The following is an 18,913-nucleotide window of genomic DNA, read 5'->3' on the forward strand; positions in this document are numbered from 1 at the left end:
CAAACCCTTTTTTGATATCTACCGAAAGTGAGGCCAAAAGGAGTCCCAGAGAGGAAATCGAATGTTCTTCTAGATTTTGAGCCATCATTCCTCTCTCTGTCTGAACCTCCTGTCTCCTGAACCAATCCCTTAGCTATGTCCTTGGATATATCCTGGGATTCAACTTGGAGGGCCTGACCTTCCACCTCCATTGTGTTCTCCCTCCACTCCAAAGCAAGACTTTCAATATCTACAGAGCGATAAGCGATAAGGTCGTTCCCATCATGAGGAATCTCTTCAATCATATATTGCAAGAAGGACTAAATCCGCCAGATGTAATGATGCCACTATAGTCCTAATCTTGAAACCAGGGAAAGCGGCATCTAATTGTGGGTCTTATAGACCCATTTCTCTCCTGAATGCTGACTATAAAAGTTTTACCTCAATATTTTCAACAATATTGGGAATAATGGCAGGAGACATTTTGCATTCAGACCAAAAGGGCTTGGTTAAGGGCCGACAGCTTTCGCACCTCACACATGAGTTAATTGGATCGATAGATCTGGCTTCTACATACTCCATCCCCTTGGCAGCCATGACCCTGGACGCTACCAAGGCCTTCGACAGGGTGAATTGGATCTACCTGTCGGAGGTCTTGAAGAAATTAAATTTTGGCGAGAAATTTCGCCGCACAATACAGTCTATCTACCAGAGACCAACGGCTAGACTTCTCGTAAACGACAATATCATTGGCTCTTTTAACATATCTAGGGGGACTAGACAGGGCTGCCCAGTCTCCCCTCTCCTTTTTGATCTATATATTGAGCCATTTGCTCAACGGCTCAGAGAGGACCCTAACATCCAGTCTTTCAAATATGGGGAGTGGGAGAGGAAGGTAGCCCTTTACGCTGATCTAGACACAGCATTTCCAGCAGTTATCAGCCAAGCTCAGGAGTTTGGACTAGTTTCAGGCTATGAAATTAATGCTTCGAAGACAGAGGTCATGGTCTGGAATCAGGAGGTAAATCGGTATCAGCGCCAGATAAGCCCGAGAATGAGATATTTGGGGGTAAATATTCTGCAAGACATAACTAAGATAGCTGAAACCAATTTGACTATGGTGGCAAAAGAGTGTTTAAAGTTAATGAAATCTTGGGCGTCGCTCCCTCTTTCTATTATTGGCAAAGTCAACTTGGTCAAAATGTTAATACTCCCGAAAATTACCTTTTTTAATAGGTATTCCCCTCCATTTTGAGAAATCATTAATTGAAAACTTTATCCTAGACCAATATAAATATATTCTGATATGTTCAATAGCAGTCGCCACTTCAATTCTTTGTATGTTGTACTTTATTTTTTTAAATATGAAGAGTACAGATTACATGATTGCGTAGTTTTATTAGTGAGGAGGGAGTAGAGAATACACTGAATGCAAAATATTTACAAACCTTTCACTTGTATTTCAAGGAGTTTGTATAAACTGAACATCATTTTTGCATGTTATCTTTTCTTATAGCTCGTACTTTCACCCTATATTAAAGAGTTGGCGATAGCAACTCTGTAGTTATGGTTAAAGTCCACTTTCTGGTGAAAATGAAAGTGAAAGGTTGATGAAAATGAAAGGTTGTGCTCAATTATTCCTCTGAGTAAGGACAGCACCGATTTGCATATAGCGTGTGCCCTTCTAATAGTATAGACAAACTACAACCAATCCATAGAAAGTACCAAGAGAAATTAATTAGGAGTTGTTCAGATTGATTAAAGCATCCATCACTTTTGTTTTATCATTTTCAATGCCACTAAAGTAATGAAACAATAGCTTCCGTGACTCTCTAATCAGACTAACCATTGCCATTAAACTACGTGTTTTAAAAAAAATATTATGTGCATCTTTGGTTGACATGTCTGCAAGTGGAGTTCTTTGCTAGCGGATCTTCTATTGTGGCTGATGTGGTCTCCAGTTATTTATATTATTCCTGGTCTCTCTTATTATTTTATTTTCTCATCACTGTGCCCTTGTTATTTGCTCTGAGTTCATACACATAGCAGAGTCTAATCCTTCTATTAATGAGTAACCTACATGTGCCTAGAGACCGAGGTGCTCATTTCTCAGTGGTATTCTCTTAAGCACGGTGGTGTGGAATGAAAATCTGACAGCAAAGAACTTCTGGGAGACAAGACTTTGAAAGCTCTCACATCTGCCTATTTTCGTGTTCACTCTGAAAGAACTGTTTCTACAGGTCTCTTGCATTATCCTTGCTTTTTTAACACCGTAGCTTTCAGTGTCCAGCATTTCTTTGTTTTATTTATTTCTCACACCACAGTGGTTCCGCAGTTGTATTGCATTGCCCAAAAAATATAGTTTATTTCAGTAATGTGCTCTTCTCAGACTTCTTCTGCGACAGGGCTGCATAGTATCTAAATGTAGGTCTTAAAAATGTTTAATAGCAATGGCATATTGCTGTGAGAGATCAAGTGTAGTGAACGAGAATGGCCCCTTTCATGGTGGATCATTGGTGAGGGATTGATTGCTTAAGAGGAACGATGTGATGTTCTCACCTCCCCAGTTTTAGTTTTGCAGCTGAATTTTCAAAATATATCACCTAAAATGCCTTGGGGTACGCCAGCATTTCTGAAGAGTAGCTTATGAAGGTTTCAGTAGTTTAGAGTGTGGAGCAGTATTCAAGAGCGTAATCTATCGACTGCAGCACTTCATGTATGTAGATAGAAGATTAAGACGTGCCACAAAAGAAGGCGTCTAAGAACCATTTTTCTGGCTTCTTGCTGAGCCTGAGTGGCTGCGAGGGATGCAGAGCTGGCCCTCGGAGGAAGAAAACGGAGCAGCAGGGGAACTGGGGGCCCATGTTAGGCAGCTGCTGTGTCAGCCTTAGGCATCTCACTTATGGTGGTGCAACTGCCGATGGATGACTGCATGGTGCAGGACTAAGTGCTATTTCGACTGAGTCACATTGACGCTGGGTATGTGCCATGTTGGACCTTAAACCTACATGAGAGTGAAAGGGGCCTAGTGACCCGAATTAATTCTGGTGAATGTTGGGACAGAAAGGTCCTCTGCATGGTAAAAGACGTTTATCCCTGCCATGAGTGCCCAACTGTACTTTTGTCTGCATTCCTAATGCTGATTTCTATTCTCACAGGCAAACACTGATCACGTGCTCTCTTGTTGGACCAGGGGGGAGGGCACACAAAGTGCTAACTTCATAGTTGTGGAAGGCTATTGCCTTCACCAAGAATTAAGTAGCACGAGTGCAGTGGTGGCAACATACCATGTTGAAGGAGTGAACAGGTCATTTTTAGGTCTCAGCTAGATTGCCCATGCGCTGTCTCGAAGAGCCGTGTTGTGTTTAATCTTTGGGCTTCAGCCCGCCGATTGGCTTCCCATTTGCTCACATCATTCTTACTCGCAAATCCTTTGTCCCCGTTAGTCCACAGCATGATTGCTTCACGGTTCTTTCCTCCCCCAGAGCATGGACCAGGTACTTGTATCCATTCACTGCTCCCGTTTTGGGAGCTACTTTTTTCTTTGTCTAGGAGCACTCCATACGAGTGCTTCTGTTTTCACTCGCTCCGTCCTCCGTCACCTGTTTTTTAATTTTTTTTAATGTGGTTTTATAAAGCTCAAACACCACCTGAAGGTGTTATTGGAGTGCTTTTCGCTACCTTACACAAGAACACGTTCATCATTTGGAGTGCTTTCAGTTACTTTGCACAAGGGCACATTCACTTTTGTAGGCACAGGGAGGTTAAGTGATTTGCTAAGAATCACATGATGTTAAGCCGAAGCTGAGACTCAAACCTTGTTTCCCAGTTCCATAGTTGCCAGCCCTGCCCATAACATCACTGTTTGTGCTTCAGACATATCGAGTTGCTGTTTGTGTCCCTTTTTTACAATTTATTTTTACTTCTGCCTTTCACGCGGACTGTTAAGTTTTCTCATGTCACTGCAGCATTTTTCAATTACTTAATACCATGGTGCATGCTGCTTGCAGTTATATCACTCCTGAGGGTGGGCAGCAAGAAAAAAGATTCAGTTTGAAATATTTGCCCTTCTGCCACTGAAACTCAGAAAACTAGGATAGATTGCAGTTGACCTGCTTAAAGTGTGCGCTCATGGGCTACATGATTAAAAGACAGTAACATTAACAAAGGCAATAGCTTGCGCATCACCGAGACGTATTGGCTTTGCTAATGCTTGTTACTTGTGTCACTGGAGTGAGGCCTACAGGCTCACTCCGCTTTTTAAAGTTCTGCTGTGGTGTGCTTAGCTCACTCTTGGCCTACGTCAGTTAGATGTAGAGTGCTGCGCAACCAAGGAATAGTAATTCAGCGCTGGTGGGATGCGTGCCTTAGAAGGGTACAGTACAAGGGTAGAGCAGTACTGTGTACTACATGTAGGATTGGTGCATGTACCGAGTGTATATATGCTTGAGAGGAATACATTACGACATTTTATGACAAACCTTTCCTGCAGTGCTGCAAATAGGAGGAGATTCCTATGTTATGGAGGTGCCATTTTAACTTGGTCCTTTTACCATTGCAGAGTAGATCGTCAGCGACTTATAGACAGATGACACAAGTGGACTTTGCATTAACTAGAATTATGAAATGTATAATTTGATAGACACATGGAGGGAAATATATCCTATGGGGAGGGATTATACTTACTTTCCCTTAGTCCATCCATGATATAATACTAGCTCCTCTATCGATTTCTTACTATACTCGCCATCATTGATCAGAATGGTAGATGAAGTATGAATATTAACTAGAACTTTTTCTGATCACTCCCCGTTGATACTCTCGCTCAGTGCCCCTGACCTAGCATGGCAGGATAAATCCTGGATGCTAAAGAGAAGTGAGTAAAGTGGTCCAGTATTTTGCTCTGAAATTAAATCTGGCATAACAGAATATTTCTAACAAAACCAGCGATCTGTAACAGAGGTGGAAGTCCTGTAAGATGCATTTAAGGCTTATATCTGTGGTGTCTATATAGTCAAGGGATCCTTGGATTGATAAGCTTAAGGTTAGACGTGCTAGAACAAGAAGGTGAAGGCAGTATTTGAGCCTGTGGTTTCCGGTGCCGAGCACCGGCTCTTAACACCAGCGCTTTCCATGAGCATCAGTTAAGGACACATTCATTTATGGTAGGCAAAGGGAGATTAAGTTATTTGCTCAGAATCACAGGATGTTGACTCGAACCTGGTTCCTTAGGTCCGAAGTCGGCAGCTCTGGCCATTACGCCACATCCTTTCCCCACTTCCATGGTTAGTAGTTGGTTCTGTTTTAGGAGACTCTAACTGGAGAAATAGGCTGGTGCAAGTTGCCTCCTAACAAGAGCCCCAACACTCATCTTTATACAAATTAACCAATGGCTAAAGGTCTAGAAATAGAATTTGAGGCATGGTACTAAAATCTAGTGGAGAAGCCACACAGGTCACTAGTAGGCTTCATGAGTAAGATAAAGTGAGATATTGGTGATGGCAGACAGAGCTACAATGTCTACATAAGAAATAGCACACTATCTAGATGGCATTGCCTCGCCGTGGGTGGAGTGGAGGAGGGGAGATAAAGTAGTTGTTAAACACTCCACTTACTGTGGAGGATGTGAAAATTCCAATTTCTGCACTGGCAAATGAGAAGGCCCTGGCAAGCTATGGCTTCCTGGTTGAATTCTATAAGGAGTTCTCTGATGTACTGGCCCTCATGCTATTGGAGCTATATAGAAAGTCAGTCAACAAGGGTACATTGCCTTCATTAATGCTGGAGGCGATCATTACAGTTCTCTCCAAGCCAGGTCGTGACTCTAGTAGATACACCTCCTAAAGGTTCTCTCCCAACTAAATGTGGAGAGTAAAAAATTGCTAAAATCCAGCTTCATACCCTAGCATTTGATGCCTTAGAGTGGACATACATGTAGGAAGTTCTGAGGTGTATGTAGTTAGGAAAACATTTTTTGAGGTTAATAAATCTTCTCTACACACACCCCTATTCTAGGGTAAATATGAATCAAGTACAGTCCAGTGTGTTCCCCAGTGACGGGCACAGTTAATGGGTGCCTGATGTCGCCCCTTTTCTTTGCTCTGTCTGTTGAACCTCTGGCTTACTGTCTATGAGAGAATCTCTCCCATAGGCGATTATACATCATATTAGGATCCCCACCAGTGTCAATATAGGCACGTACTATTATTTTGTATGTCCAAGAACCGGCTGTGATCATGGTCCCTATTATTAGAGACCTTATTTGATTTGGTGGATACTCAGGATTACAGATCAACTGATAAATCTGAGAGGGTTAAGTTTGCAGAGTTAGTCTCCCTGGAAGGGGGAGTATGCACTTATGTCGAGCCCTGATGGCATGAAAGATCTCAAAGTGCAAGTTCTTAGTGACATGTGTTAGAGTGGAGGAGGAAAAACTTTTGGGGTAGCCTTACAAGATTTTAAATCACAGATTGAATGATGGATACGTCTTTCCTTATCGATGTTAGAGCAAATATCCTTGATTAAGATGGTGATCCTGGTGACGCTGTTCTATTTATTTGTTAACATTCCCATACACAGCCCGAGAACTTTTTTTCAACAACTCCACTAGTTAATGACTAAATTGATCTGGGAAGGTGCATATTCCTTCCATAAAACCTATGATAAAGTGAGGGTTAGGAGTACCAAACCCATATTTCTATTACTTAATACAAATATGGAGAAAGGTTTTTGATAACTTTAGAGTGAAGATAATTTAACAAAAATTTACTTTGTGCTTCTTGAGTCAGAACTGGCTTGGAACCAGCTTCTCCCCTTACCTTACCTCTGGAGGCTCAGAGCACATTCCTGGCTAGAGGACTCTGTTCAGAGGGCAATAACCTGGCCTCTGGGCCAAGGGCCTAGGAATGTGAGGATGTTAACGACAGCTGGCCACATAAGAGGGATTACGCTGGGATATAACCGTAACAGTTGGTAGAACAAAGGACAGCCTTATATTCTTTTTTATTTTGTCTTTGAGATTTAGAAAAGGGATGTCAGGATCTGCCCCTATTCATTCCAGGGCCTTCTAAGCCTCTCTGTCTTTAGTCCCAGCAATGGGAAAATAGTTGTTTTTATGGGCAGATGCAGGACACCTAATCTAAACAGGGCAATGGGTTCAGGGAGAGTCAGGGCCCCTTGTGATAGAAGATGGGTATAGCATTTTGGAATTAGTGCTGTCAATTTTTACAGTAAAGCAAAAAGGAGCTGGACAGAGGGCTTGAAAGTCATGAATGGGGTTGGAAAAATATATCCATTCAGTGGCTTGTACAAAATAGCACCCCACCACCTCTACCTCAGAACATATATGGACCTGGGAAGGACTCCTGATTCCTGCTGATAACCAGAAACTGGAGCCGCCCTCAAGGGTCAATTGGTTGACATCCTGTTTGCCTGCTCTAGGGATAGACAAATTAGAAGGATTCCTAACTCCAAGAGGGCACATCTCACTGCAGAGAACTGAGTCCTTAAGGAGTCTTGGCTCGAGAGAGACCTAGTGCTTAGAAACCTGTCTACGAGACATGGGAGATGTAGAAGTGACTAGATTTTTGTAGCAGATGCAAAAAAGTGGGACTTAGTCACTATTTCCACCTCTGGATGTCTGGAACAAGGTGCTGAGGCTTGCCCACAGAGGTGATACACAAGATAAACACAGGTTTGTCCCACATGGAGTTGCTGCTCTGGAAAATTGTTCAACAGGACTTTGTTGTAAATGTATCTGAACTGTTGGAGCCATGCCGGCTACAGCTACCATCCTTGTTCTTCTGTTGGACTTTAAGAATAAGTCCAAAGGTAAAACATTGGACGAGGGGAAAGTGGTAAATCCATTACAGTGGCAAAGCTACCTCAGCAGATATGAAATACAGCATGGCCAGCTCAGCCTATCTGAAAACCAACAGCTTCAGCAGGAGCTTATCAGTGATCGATCTGTCTTGGCGTTCCCTTGATTGGTATAAGCCATGAAACTTCTCCTGGAGGAGGATGCTGACTTCCTAAATGTAGCCTACGCCTCAAGTTAAAAACTTTGACTTAGGTGAATAGCTTTGTGTATCCAACCTATTCTCAACCGTGATCGGCCTGGAAATTGTGTCTAGCAACTGGTTGACCACATACTGTTTTGTTTTATTGGAGCTTTTTTTTTCTCCAGGTATTTTTTACCTTAAACTTTAGAAAATGGTATATATGTTTCCTGTGATTTGATTTTAATTGTTTTGGTGGCTTATGGATTCATAGTTTTTTTGTACATTTCAAATACATTTAGGGATTTTACTGTTTTGTTTACTTGACTTCAAATGGTTGTCACTGTTTGAACCTGTCATGCATTTTCTTCAGAACTTCCTGCTGCTTTTGCCATGGCTACCAGGTGTTGAGCAGCGTTTTACTTAGTCTTGTGTTGAGACCTAACCGCTGTGTGTTTATTACGTTGGTCAGCGTTTCCCCTTCCTAAATTAACCCACTTTCAGAGAAGCAGCAAATCATGTTATGAAGCAATCAGAACTGTTTCAACACAATAGAAAGAATGACTAGATGCATTACAAAGAAAGAATCTGTAAAACAGCTGATACAGTGTGCCAAATTTACCCCAAGGGGGGTTAGCATTGGTCTTGCTTTGTAGACCGTTTGACCTTGTCAATGCAGTTTACATGTGCTGTGCAACATCACCACAAAGCAAAATTATTCCAGTCACCAGATACCCTAAATCTGATGGAAGAGTGGAGAAATCCATCAGGTGCCCTTGATAGATACATCTTTACCTCTGGCATTCAGTGCTTCTGAATCCAACATACAAGAGGACCCCCTCACTGGAAGATCCAGATAGGCAGGAAAAATGAAAGAGCCTTCTTGACTCAAGGGCTTAGCTCTAAAACGACTAGCTCTGCCTGTAGATGGACCTAAAAATGGTTGCTGTTGACCCCTCTAAAGGGCCTTCCAGGAAGTGTGTGTGGTCTCCCCAGTGCACCTCTTTAAAGGTAATTACATGATTCCACTTTGTGATTCTTTAATTTTTTTTGCAAAAGTATCCAGATGATCACAAAACAGGTTGCACTCCTAGAAATGAATATGCACCACTGCCCCTAGCTGGAGCCTCTCCAACTTCAACTTTAAGTCCAGAAATGACAATGCCGCCCCTCCCCCCCCCTACCACCATCCGGCAGCCAAAATAATAGCGAATGCACAAACTGTTCTGAAGATGATGGCAATCCAAACTGAACCTGGACGTTCAATTCTAGCTAGAAACTCAACTGAGTCCTCATTTCTGTATCACTGAAGAGTGTGACTGGAAGTCTTTGACTATGTTGTGAGAGGTGTATGAGGAATCTTTGGACACCTTTGTGGTGAAGTTTAGGACAAAATTAGTCTTCAGCAAAGTCCCATCTACCTTTTTGTAATCTAGAATAAATGGGTTAGCATCCTCCAGCACCACTGTAGAGCGACCTCCTAGACTGGATGACCTTGAATCTACCTGAACCTCGAGGAAAATCTTGATCCTCGACCAGATACATTCTAGTCAGGAATATTGAGATCATAGTCTTCTCCATTTCACTCTGTTCCTGCATGATGGCCTTCTATACCACAGGAATAGCAGGTATTGATTTGGAAACAGGGCAGTGGAAAAATAGTGAATACATTGTGCCCAAAACCTCCACAGACTCAGAAAGGAAAACTGAGACTATCCCCCATGTAGTCTAAACCGATGGAAACCGTTGTCATCCATCGGTCTAAACTGTGGGTACGGCAGCGTGGCGGAGTCAAAATCAGCACTGTACTCAGGAAATGTCCTCTATGTGAGAGAAGACACAAGACAGCCCAAATGATCCTGTCTCCCAGTATGTTTTCTCATCCAGTGAAGCAAAGAGTCTTGTCCTTTATCGCTTTACCTAAGGCCTCAGAAGGTACGGTCAACGAAGCAGTTCCACAAGTGGAGAAAGCATAACAACACTCAGAGATGTACTTCAGACCATCTTACTGGCTTGTTTTCCCTCCACTGCAGGACAGAATAATAACACAAAAAGCTAACAGGGAATATCACGGGTATCCAGCTAAATGGTACTCAGCCTTGCCTGTCAGATTCCTGCTCAAATAGTCGAGCGCACCTCCTCTCTAGGACTCTACCTTTGAATCACCCCAGAGGACCGTGAGATAGTTTCAATGTTATGCTTCACATCTATAGTAACCAAGTGATGCTAAACCAATCGGACTCCAACTTGGCGGTGGAGCGTTCTGGTGAAGCGGAACCATGCAAACAGCGGCCACCAGTACATGAATTGTTCCCCTTCTTTTGGGAAGAAAGTCCACCAACCTCTGCTGAACCGCCCCCCGCCCAACAGACCCAGCAAGAGACCACAAAGAGATTCACCAGAGAAAGGGGTGAGTAAGTAATAGGAAGCTGCACTTCAAACTAGGCCACTAGTACTCAACATCCACACTGTTCAGTTCCTTTCTTTTCCCCTGAGTCCCTTGTGTTAGCATCAGTAGACATCTAGTGTATGGCCTTATTCACAGGGAAATTATCCGCAGTTTCGCCTGCCCTCCTCACCACACAGCAACACAAACCCCTACTTGGAATAATTTAATGTCAAATTAGTAAGTCCAGTGTCCTTCGATAACTTTGCAAAATTCTTCCTAAGTTACTTCTTGGGATTCAGAAGTCTACTAAAGTATCTCAATGATTAATTAATTCTGTATATTTAACAGCAGTAGGTACAAATGAACAGTGACTGTGCAGACACACTTACTGAAACTCACTATTAGATGCAATAATGCAATATTCGTGTCTTACTGCCCTACAGTCTACTCATTTTGAACAGTAGTTGGTGAGGATTGTTGTGGGACAAAAATTTTCAGAAACTCGAAATGTGAGCAAGTGTAAATAAGATGAATCTCTTTCATTTCTTCTTGTGATTGTTTTCTTTCCACCTTTTGTTTAGGGTGTCTGCTAATGTGCGCATTCTGTCTTCTTTGGCCATCATGCTGCTTGTTTTCTTGGTCACCACAGTGTTGGTGAAAGTGGATACATCACTGTGGATGTATGAGTTCTCTACTGTGACTCTGGTATGTGTGGTCATCATCACTGGAGCCTCAAGCATCTTCACCAGCAGCATCTTTGGTGTCACTGGCCGCTTCCCGATGAAGTACTGCCAAGCTGTTATTTCAGGTAAAATTTACAAGACTGTGGAAGGGTGGAATTAAACACAAAATTGTTATGATACTACTTAATTCGTGCATTCGGGGTATGAATTCTGTACGTACATTTTCACAACCATTTGTAATAATAAACCTTGGCCCGATAAACAAGAGTAATTTTGGAGTACCTAATGTGGTACTTCATTAGTACTATTTCATGTACTACAAAATACAATTCACAAAGCTATGCCTGGATATTTACACCTCAGCCTCTCCTATATTGTCATTATGGAGATTTCCACCCCAGTGCCTGAGATCTTCAGACATTCAAGGGTTCAGTAATCCATGTGTGAGAGAGATTTATGAGAAAATGGAGAGTGACTACAGAATGGAGGGCGTTAAGAGACTTTGTAGAAGGGGTTAAGGAAGGGACATGCTATTACAAAGCACTCTTCCCCATAAGATACAGATATTTCGTAGTTCCAAAATGCACTGTTAATTCTACTACAACCTTAATAGTACCAAAACAGACTTAAAAGCACTCAAATTCTGCCTTGGATTTAGGCAAGCACTGGGCAGCCACTGGTACTATAACACACTCACATATAAAACAGTGGTGACACACACATAAAGGATGGGCCTGGGATGGATGCTATTTCTCACCTCCATTTATGGTTTCCTATCTTCTTTTCTCATTTCTACCTAATGACAAAGGGATTTAAAAAATGTCTGCAGTTGGTGAGTTCCCCCTGACTGCCTGCCAATCTTTCACCAAAATAATGCAGACAGTCTCTCATTGAATCTCCCCAATCAAAAACATAACCTGGTGTCTAGTGTGTCGGTCCCTGCTTAAACGCATAGACACCCACCCTTGTCTGATAACTTCACACTCAAATGACCTAGGGAAACTCAGGTTTGGGTTAAGCTGTGTTCTGTGTGAGGGAGAGCAGAGGAAACTACCATCATTTAATGGAAGAAATGTTGAAAGTCTGACAAATTATTTGTTTAGTGCTTAGTCCCAGTCAGTCAGGGTAAGTATGATCTGTCACCCAGCAATAGAAATCTTATGATGTGTTGATATTAAAAATATATTGTTGTATGTTTTCATATTGTCCAGCGGTGTTAGCTGGGAACAAAAGACAGTTTCCCTTAATAAACATTTTGCTTCCATTTGCTCGCCAAATTTCCAAAATAAACTAACAACGTGTTTATTGTTTATGGAAACCTGAAATCATGGAAAAAAACATAAATGCATGGTACCCCAATTGTCCAGAGACCCAGAAGAACAAAGGCCTTTCTTGAGAGCCTCAGCGAAGACATGTGAGGGGCATTGATAGTATGGGTAAGAGACCTTCTCCGGATAGATCTTTGCTGAAGGAACACATTTGGTAGTAATATCTTGCATGGGATGTGCTCTTGCACTAGGAAGGCTTGTGGGAATGACCATGTTTTGCAAAAAAACAACACTAAAAGTGTGAAAACCCTCTAGTTCTGAGTGTTCTACTGGCCATCCAGTCGGGGCAATAGAAGCCTGGCTTATACCAATAGTTTCCCTTTGTCGTACAAAAGTTGAAAATATATAATTTTTATACTTTGCATTTAGCCCTGAGTTCTATATCTTTAGTAAAAGGAACATTGCACTATAAACAGGGATTCTGCCGCAATTATATAACCTGAGTGAATATTACATAATTGATTGTGCAGACTACTGTGCAGTGGAATACCCCTGCGTATTTAGTATTGATGGACTCCAGACATTCAAAGTAACATTCCCTTGATTAGCATTCCAGAATTTATATTTGTCCATGTGAAAAATACAACAAAATGTTAAGCAAATGAGTTGAAAAGATGAAAATATCTCCATATCTTTCATTGTATCTTCAGGGTACAATGAGCTATTGATGTAGGGTTTGCACCAATACATAGTTGGGTGTGTGTGTGGATGTGGCTGTGTTTGTGTGTGTGTGTGTCACAAATGAAAACTCCTCATGTACCCGCAAATGTTAATCCAACAGCGTTTCTTTAGTGGGATAGAAAAGCAGGTGGCACTGGGTCGTAAGTTTCAGCAATCTTGCTTTATTTTTTACTTATTTTTCCATACGGTGCAAACAAACAAGTGACCTACTCATTTCAGCGTGAGCCTTCCATAGAGTTCCTTAATCTAGAGTGCCAGATTTAAAGGAGCAAACCTCCCCCCACCACCAATAAAAATAGCAAACGTAACTGGGACATTTTCCAAGTATCATTCATCAATTTGAACGTCAACCTTATCATTTCTCCACATTTTGTGGTTTTCAAAAGAGAAATTCATTATTCTGCACAATGTTTTTCTCCAAAATATATTCTTTTACTGCAAAATATATTCTTAGGAAGCATTTTTCTGGGGAATGTTTTTCAAGAATATTTTTGAAGTGTATATTTAACAGGTTTTTTTCAAACAGGGCACATCTCTAGGATCACATTTTCAAGATCCTAATGCACCACATTGTTTACTTCAATTTATGATGTGCAAGGTTGTGTGCTGATCCCCTTCCTTTTCAATCTTTACATTAACGGACTGGGAGATGCATTGCTTAAAGACAATAATGATTTCCCCCAGATAGCTGGGTGGCCCATACCTGCCCTCCTTTATGCGGACGATGCTGTCTTAATGTCACGCACACAAGTAGGTCTGCAAAGGGTCCTGGATAGTTTCTTTGGTTTTATGAGTAATCTTGGCTTGAGGGTGAATACCTCCAAGACCTTTATAATGCGGTGTGGTCAGGGCAGCCGGAGATGTTGGGACATGAATGTAGATGGTCAGAAAATAGAGCCTACAAAGAGATTTTCTTACCTGGGAATACTTTTTGACCAGGATTATTCTTGACTCAAGCTGTATTAGCCAAGAAATTCGTTTTTTCGTGAACTACTACTGCGTTTGCTAATTTTAGTAGAAAGCTAGGCAGGAGGCCCCCAGATGTATAAAACGAAAAGCGTTACTACAGTCTTGTATGGGGCAGGGCTCAGGCTTTTACAGACACACATTCCATACAAGTAGTGGAAAACGTGTTTCTAAAATTTTTATTGTCTGTTCCGAGTAACTCTTCCACATACGCATGTCACGCCGAGCTGGGTCTACCCTACATCTCTGACTTAATAATTGCATCTACTTGCTTTCATGCCCCTGCCGTCTCTGGTATGTGGGCATGACCACCAGAGCCGCAAAGACATGCATGAGCGAGCATAAGAGCAATATTCGATGCCACAGAGTTACCACCAAACTCTACACACACTTTGAAACTGCCAGAAACACTTGCGACAACATGAGTTGGGCGATATTGGAAGCACATCTGTCCATTTCCCCAGCAGCCCTCTTTAAGATCGGACAGAGATGGTTCTAGCGAAAATATCCCCTGGAGTAGCCTTAACAGGGCTTAGCCACACCCTGTGCGACATCACACACGTTACTGTTGGTCTATTGCCTCACTTTAACTCACCCCATGACGACAGCCCAATCGTAGCTTATATCCCAGTCACGCTCTATTTGCATCTTCCAAGATGGCGCCTGTATTGACTCAGGATATTGTGCAACAGTGGCCTCCATACGCATCGCAATTACGCGCTGTTTTACACCCTTTAAGATGGTGCCCGAAGTGAGTCATGATACCCTGCCAATATGGCCGCTACATTTTCCCACTTCTCTCCACCGGTGTGGATTAACGCACTAGTCTCCAGCTCCCTTGACGTGACTCCGTCTGCACGGTGTGCGACTTTAAACCCCATGTCCGGACGGGATCACTACCTCTCGGATCCAGCAGTGCAGGGTAGGTCACTCGTCACCTGCGCGCAATTTCTTGGTAAGCACAATCCCCCCTCCATGTGGTTTGGAGTTACACTGTTGGTAACCTGCTCGTACGAGGACACCCGTAAGGCCCAGGCTTGGGCGCCGATTATTGGCGCCAGCAGTAAATCCGCGAGTCTGGATGCATACTCTCCGAGCCCGATCCTTGAGCTCCATTCACAGGCACCCTGCCTGTCCGATGTGCGAAGTGGCTGCCTCCCATCTGGGGGGCGCCCGCCGCGTTGGCTGGTTGGGTCAGGCTAACTTGCCAGGGAGCAATGTCCACTCATCCGTAGAACTGACTCTGAGCCGCCTCACTATTGCCTCTCGTTTCTACCGAAGGCTGACAACCGGGCGACCGATACAAGTGTACCCACGCTACATGCTCCCAATTCCTGCAATTTAGAATTCTTTAAACCTTTTTCCTTTATGGTCCCCAGGACACCAATCTCTTTCCGTGTCCTTCACCTGTCGTGATTTGACAGGGCCAATCGAAACTTAGTTATTGGGGAGTTGTTTCTGCCTCACCAAGCTGCTACTTCTTTTATTCTCTTACCGCATGATTTTGAACCAGCTGGGCCTCACATTTTCACATAATAGTGTAACGACCATTGCGGGGCCAATAAGGTTAACAAATGTGACCTTGTGAGCAACTTGGATGAAATTGTTGATATGCACATATCTGGTGTGAATCGCGAGGGCTATGAGGGCAGGTTGTTACCAGAACTGTTGTTCGATGATATTGAATCGCTTTTATTTCTTGGTTTTTCATTTCAGATTGGCTGCTGCACCAACAGGTACTTTACCTCTTGGTGGCGTTTACTATTATAATTAGGCTAGTATACCACTATGCATTCACATTTTAGGTCCTGAGGAATTGCCACTAGATCATCCTGACTTAACAGGCGAGAAACATGTCGACCAAACGAGACTGAGCGCAACACCCTGCAGCATTATAGCAGTGAGTTGCCAACTCCATTTTCAATCAGGGGGAAGGCAGGACTATTAAAGTCTAATTTACCTGACTCTTCCATTTCCCTATTTTAATTCACACTTTTGCACTCCTACACTTCCAAGGCCCCTTACACCCACTGCACCATACAGCAAGGAATAAAAAGATCTCCACCAAAGAGCCCCTGCATAGGGTGCCCATCTGGTATTGCAGCTTCGACCCGACGAGGAGCATGCCCGATGATGAAGCATGACGCCCAGCAGGCTGGGTGTGTGAGGGCCCTTATTCCGAAAGGAAGGACTCCCCAGTCTCTCCCCTTTCTCACCAATACTGCCAGTGTGTAGTCAGGGACCTTTCCAGTCCCCCCTTCTCTCCCTCTTAGCCCTCCTATATCAGGAACTGCATACCCTTTCTCCACATGTTAATAAAATTGGAGCCTGTTCTACTATGGCACCAGATCTGGTCTAAAACGGAACCCTTATTAAATAGGGACATCCTAACAGATTGCTTAACACTGGAAGGGGCCTTAAAAATCCCATGGTTAAGTTACTTTTGAGATTTTATGAAGGACCTTGGCCATCTGGAATATTTTACCAAACCAAATAGTATGTAATCTGTAAATAGAAAAGACCTAAAAAAAGAGGGGCTTTTGTTTTTGGATTCGTTACGATTGTCAGGCGAGATTGTCAAGGCCAGTGTACGGCAAAATCAAATGATTTTAACCTGTTTCACCATCCAACCATTCCTAACTGTTGTACCTGGAGTTTACGACAGGTTTCTTTGGACACAATTTTGGTTCGGAATATTCCACAGAATCGTATGCTTCCCAAAAATGTATAACTGGGATCGGGAATTGAAATTGTGCCCATGTGATAATGTTTCGGGTCAATCCACCATCCATGTACTTTTATTTTGTAAATTCTATAGCGATCTAAGGAAAATATGGATCGTCCCAATTTTAAAAGTCCTGGGGAGCAGACAGTGTCGCCCGGCGTTTATTGCTTTACAATATCTAGATAATGCACACTCGGTTTGGAGAATATCAATGTTTTTTTAAAAAGTTGTTTCAGTTTATGACTACGGATGTCTCTTTAGTCCCCATCTATGTATTTTTGTTTATAATGATTGAATGAACCAACAGTTGATTTATATTGTGATTTATTTTTTTAAAACTAATATTTTTACTATGTAATATTCGTATGTTTTTTATCTGCTTTTATGATTGTTTGAATTATCAATCGAATAAAGCTGTGATTGAGTGATATGTCATTTATAATTTGTAAATTCCTTCAGTTTCTCTCTTCCATTTACTTGAATGTTAGTAAAGTACCTTAATGTGATATTTCTCCTTTATACGTCAAATCAACTAAGGAATCCAAATTCATTCAGAATCACAGTGAAGTACCTTTCATATTTAAAACTTTAATCTAAAAAAAAATTCCTCACAGAAAATTGCAGGTGCAATAAACAAGTGCTCTAAGTTAAAGGAGGGAAGAAAGAAAAGAGAAATTCGAGAGAAGAGAGGTGAAAAGGGCAGGGAGCAGAAGAGGGTGTGGTAGGGGGAAAGAGAAAAAGATGGGAGCAGGGCAAGGAAAAGTGAACAGTCTCATTTATGAACGTGTCAAATGACTGATCACTTGTATATTTATTTTGCCTGCTGATCTAAGGATGATGTTGTCCGATTATTCATATTAGCATAAGGAGGCATCTTAATGACATACCTCTTTAAATGAAGTACAAAATCTTAATGAAGCCCTTAAAGTGCAAATGCATTACTGTGCACTCTGTGTCTTTCATCTTTAGAATATACAATAAATTGTTTCTTTTCTGTGTCTTTCATCTTTAGAATATACAACAAATTGTTTCTTTAAATAACGTAGAAAATCTCAATGAAATCCCTAAAGTGCAAATGCATTACAGTACATCTCACGTCTATAAAGTGTTTCTTTCTGCTGAACCTTTCAAATACCTTTTTGATATTATTTGCAAGATTTTGCAAGAATTGTACCTCAAATATATTTCAATATGCAGATTGAAATAATTATCTAAGATATATCCTAAAATGTTATAAACAGATATTTTTTCGAACAAGTTTAAGTTTTGTGCTGCAGGGGGTTGGGCCTACTTGTCCCAAGGACAAAATGCACATGAAAACTTGTTGCCCTTGACCCCAAACAATATGTCCTGGGTGTCGGGGTATAGGAATTCCACATCCCTGATTTGGTGTAAATTTGTTCAGAAAAAAAAGAAATATAGATATTTGGGTGGGGCCTAAGCACAGATATCATGGTGAGATCTGATTGGCTGCCGACACTTCAACCAGGAAGAGTTGGCAGCCGTCTTGGTACTCTTACTCAGCTGAGTCCCAACAAAAAGCTCTCAAACCGTGGGAACCAGTGGCATCTCTGTACGAGAGACGGGACATACCCTGGAGGATGTGCTGCCAGAGCCTGCCTCTCTCATTTCTACGTACTGTAGGCATAATTAAGAAAGTCCAATTTCCACCTGTTTGAACTACCAGCACCTCCCCTCATGCAATTAAACTTTTTCCTGCTATCTCCATTCAGAAGAACCAATTTTTCTAGGAGGGGTTTGGCTGTTCTGCCAAAGACGGCTCTTTCATTCCCAGGCACTAAAGCGCTGTGTGGAACTTTCTCTGCAGTGGCAGTTGGCATCTATGGGGGTGGGGGCTGCGTGCATGCAAATACAATAAAAAAAACAACTTACCAAACGCAACGTCCTCCGGTCCTTTTCTTTCCTCAGGAAATGGATGCAGCAACTCCCTTGACCAATCCTGGCACTGCTCTCATGCAGCATGAGAGCAGTGACCTGATTGGAGGAACCAGCCTCACTTGGAGTACCACAGCACTCTGGAGGCCTGAACTTGCTCTAACCCAGCTGTTTTAAGACCGCCGGGTTAGATATGTTTAAAGTATGCATGTGTGGCTGTCCGTCACAAGTCTGTCAGCCAAAAAGACATTTAAACAGTACATAGACAG

General features: G+C 42.2%; 1 protein-coding gene across 1 annotated transcript in view; it reads left to right on the forward strand.

Annotated features, from left to right (window-relative positions):
• The window catches only part of SLC29A3 (solute carrier family 29 member 3), a 271,683-nt gene that overhangs the window by 138,690 nt on the left and 114,080 nt on the right, over window positions 1-18,913 (forward strand). Inside the window, exon 4 of the mRNA XM_085603462.1 lies at window positions 10,947-11,173. Within this exon, the coding sequence (XP_085459588.1) occupies window positions 10,947-11,173 (227 nt within the window). The remainder of the gene's footprint in view (window positions 1-10,946; window positions 11,174-18,913) is intronic.

The sequence above is a fragment of the Triturus cristatus genome, chromosome 1_2, assembly GCF_964204655.1.
Source record: "Triturus cristatus chromosome 1_2, aTriCri1.1, whole genome shotgun sequence".
NCBI lineage: Eukaryota > Metazoa > Chordata > Amphibia > Caudata > Salamandridae > Triturus > Triturus cristatus.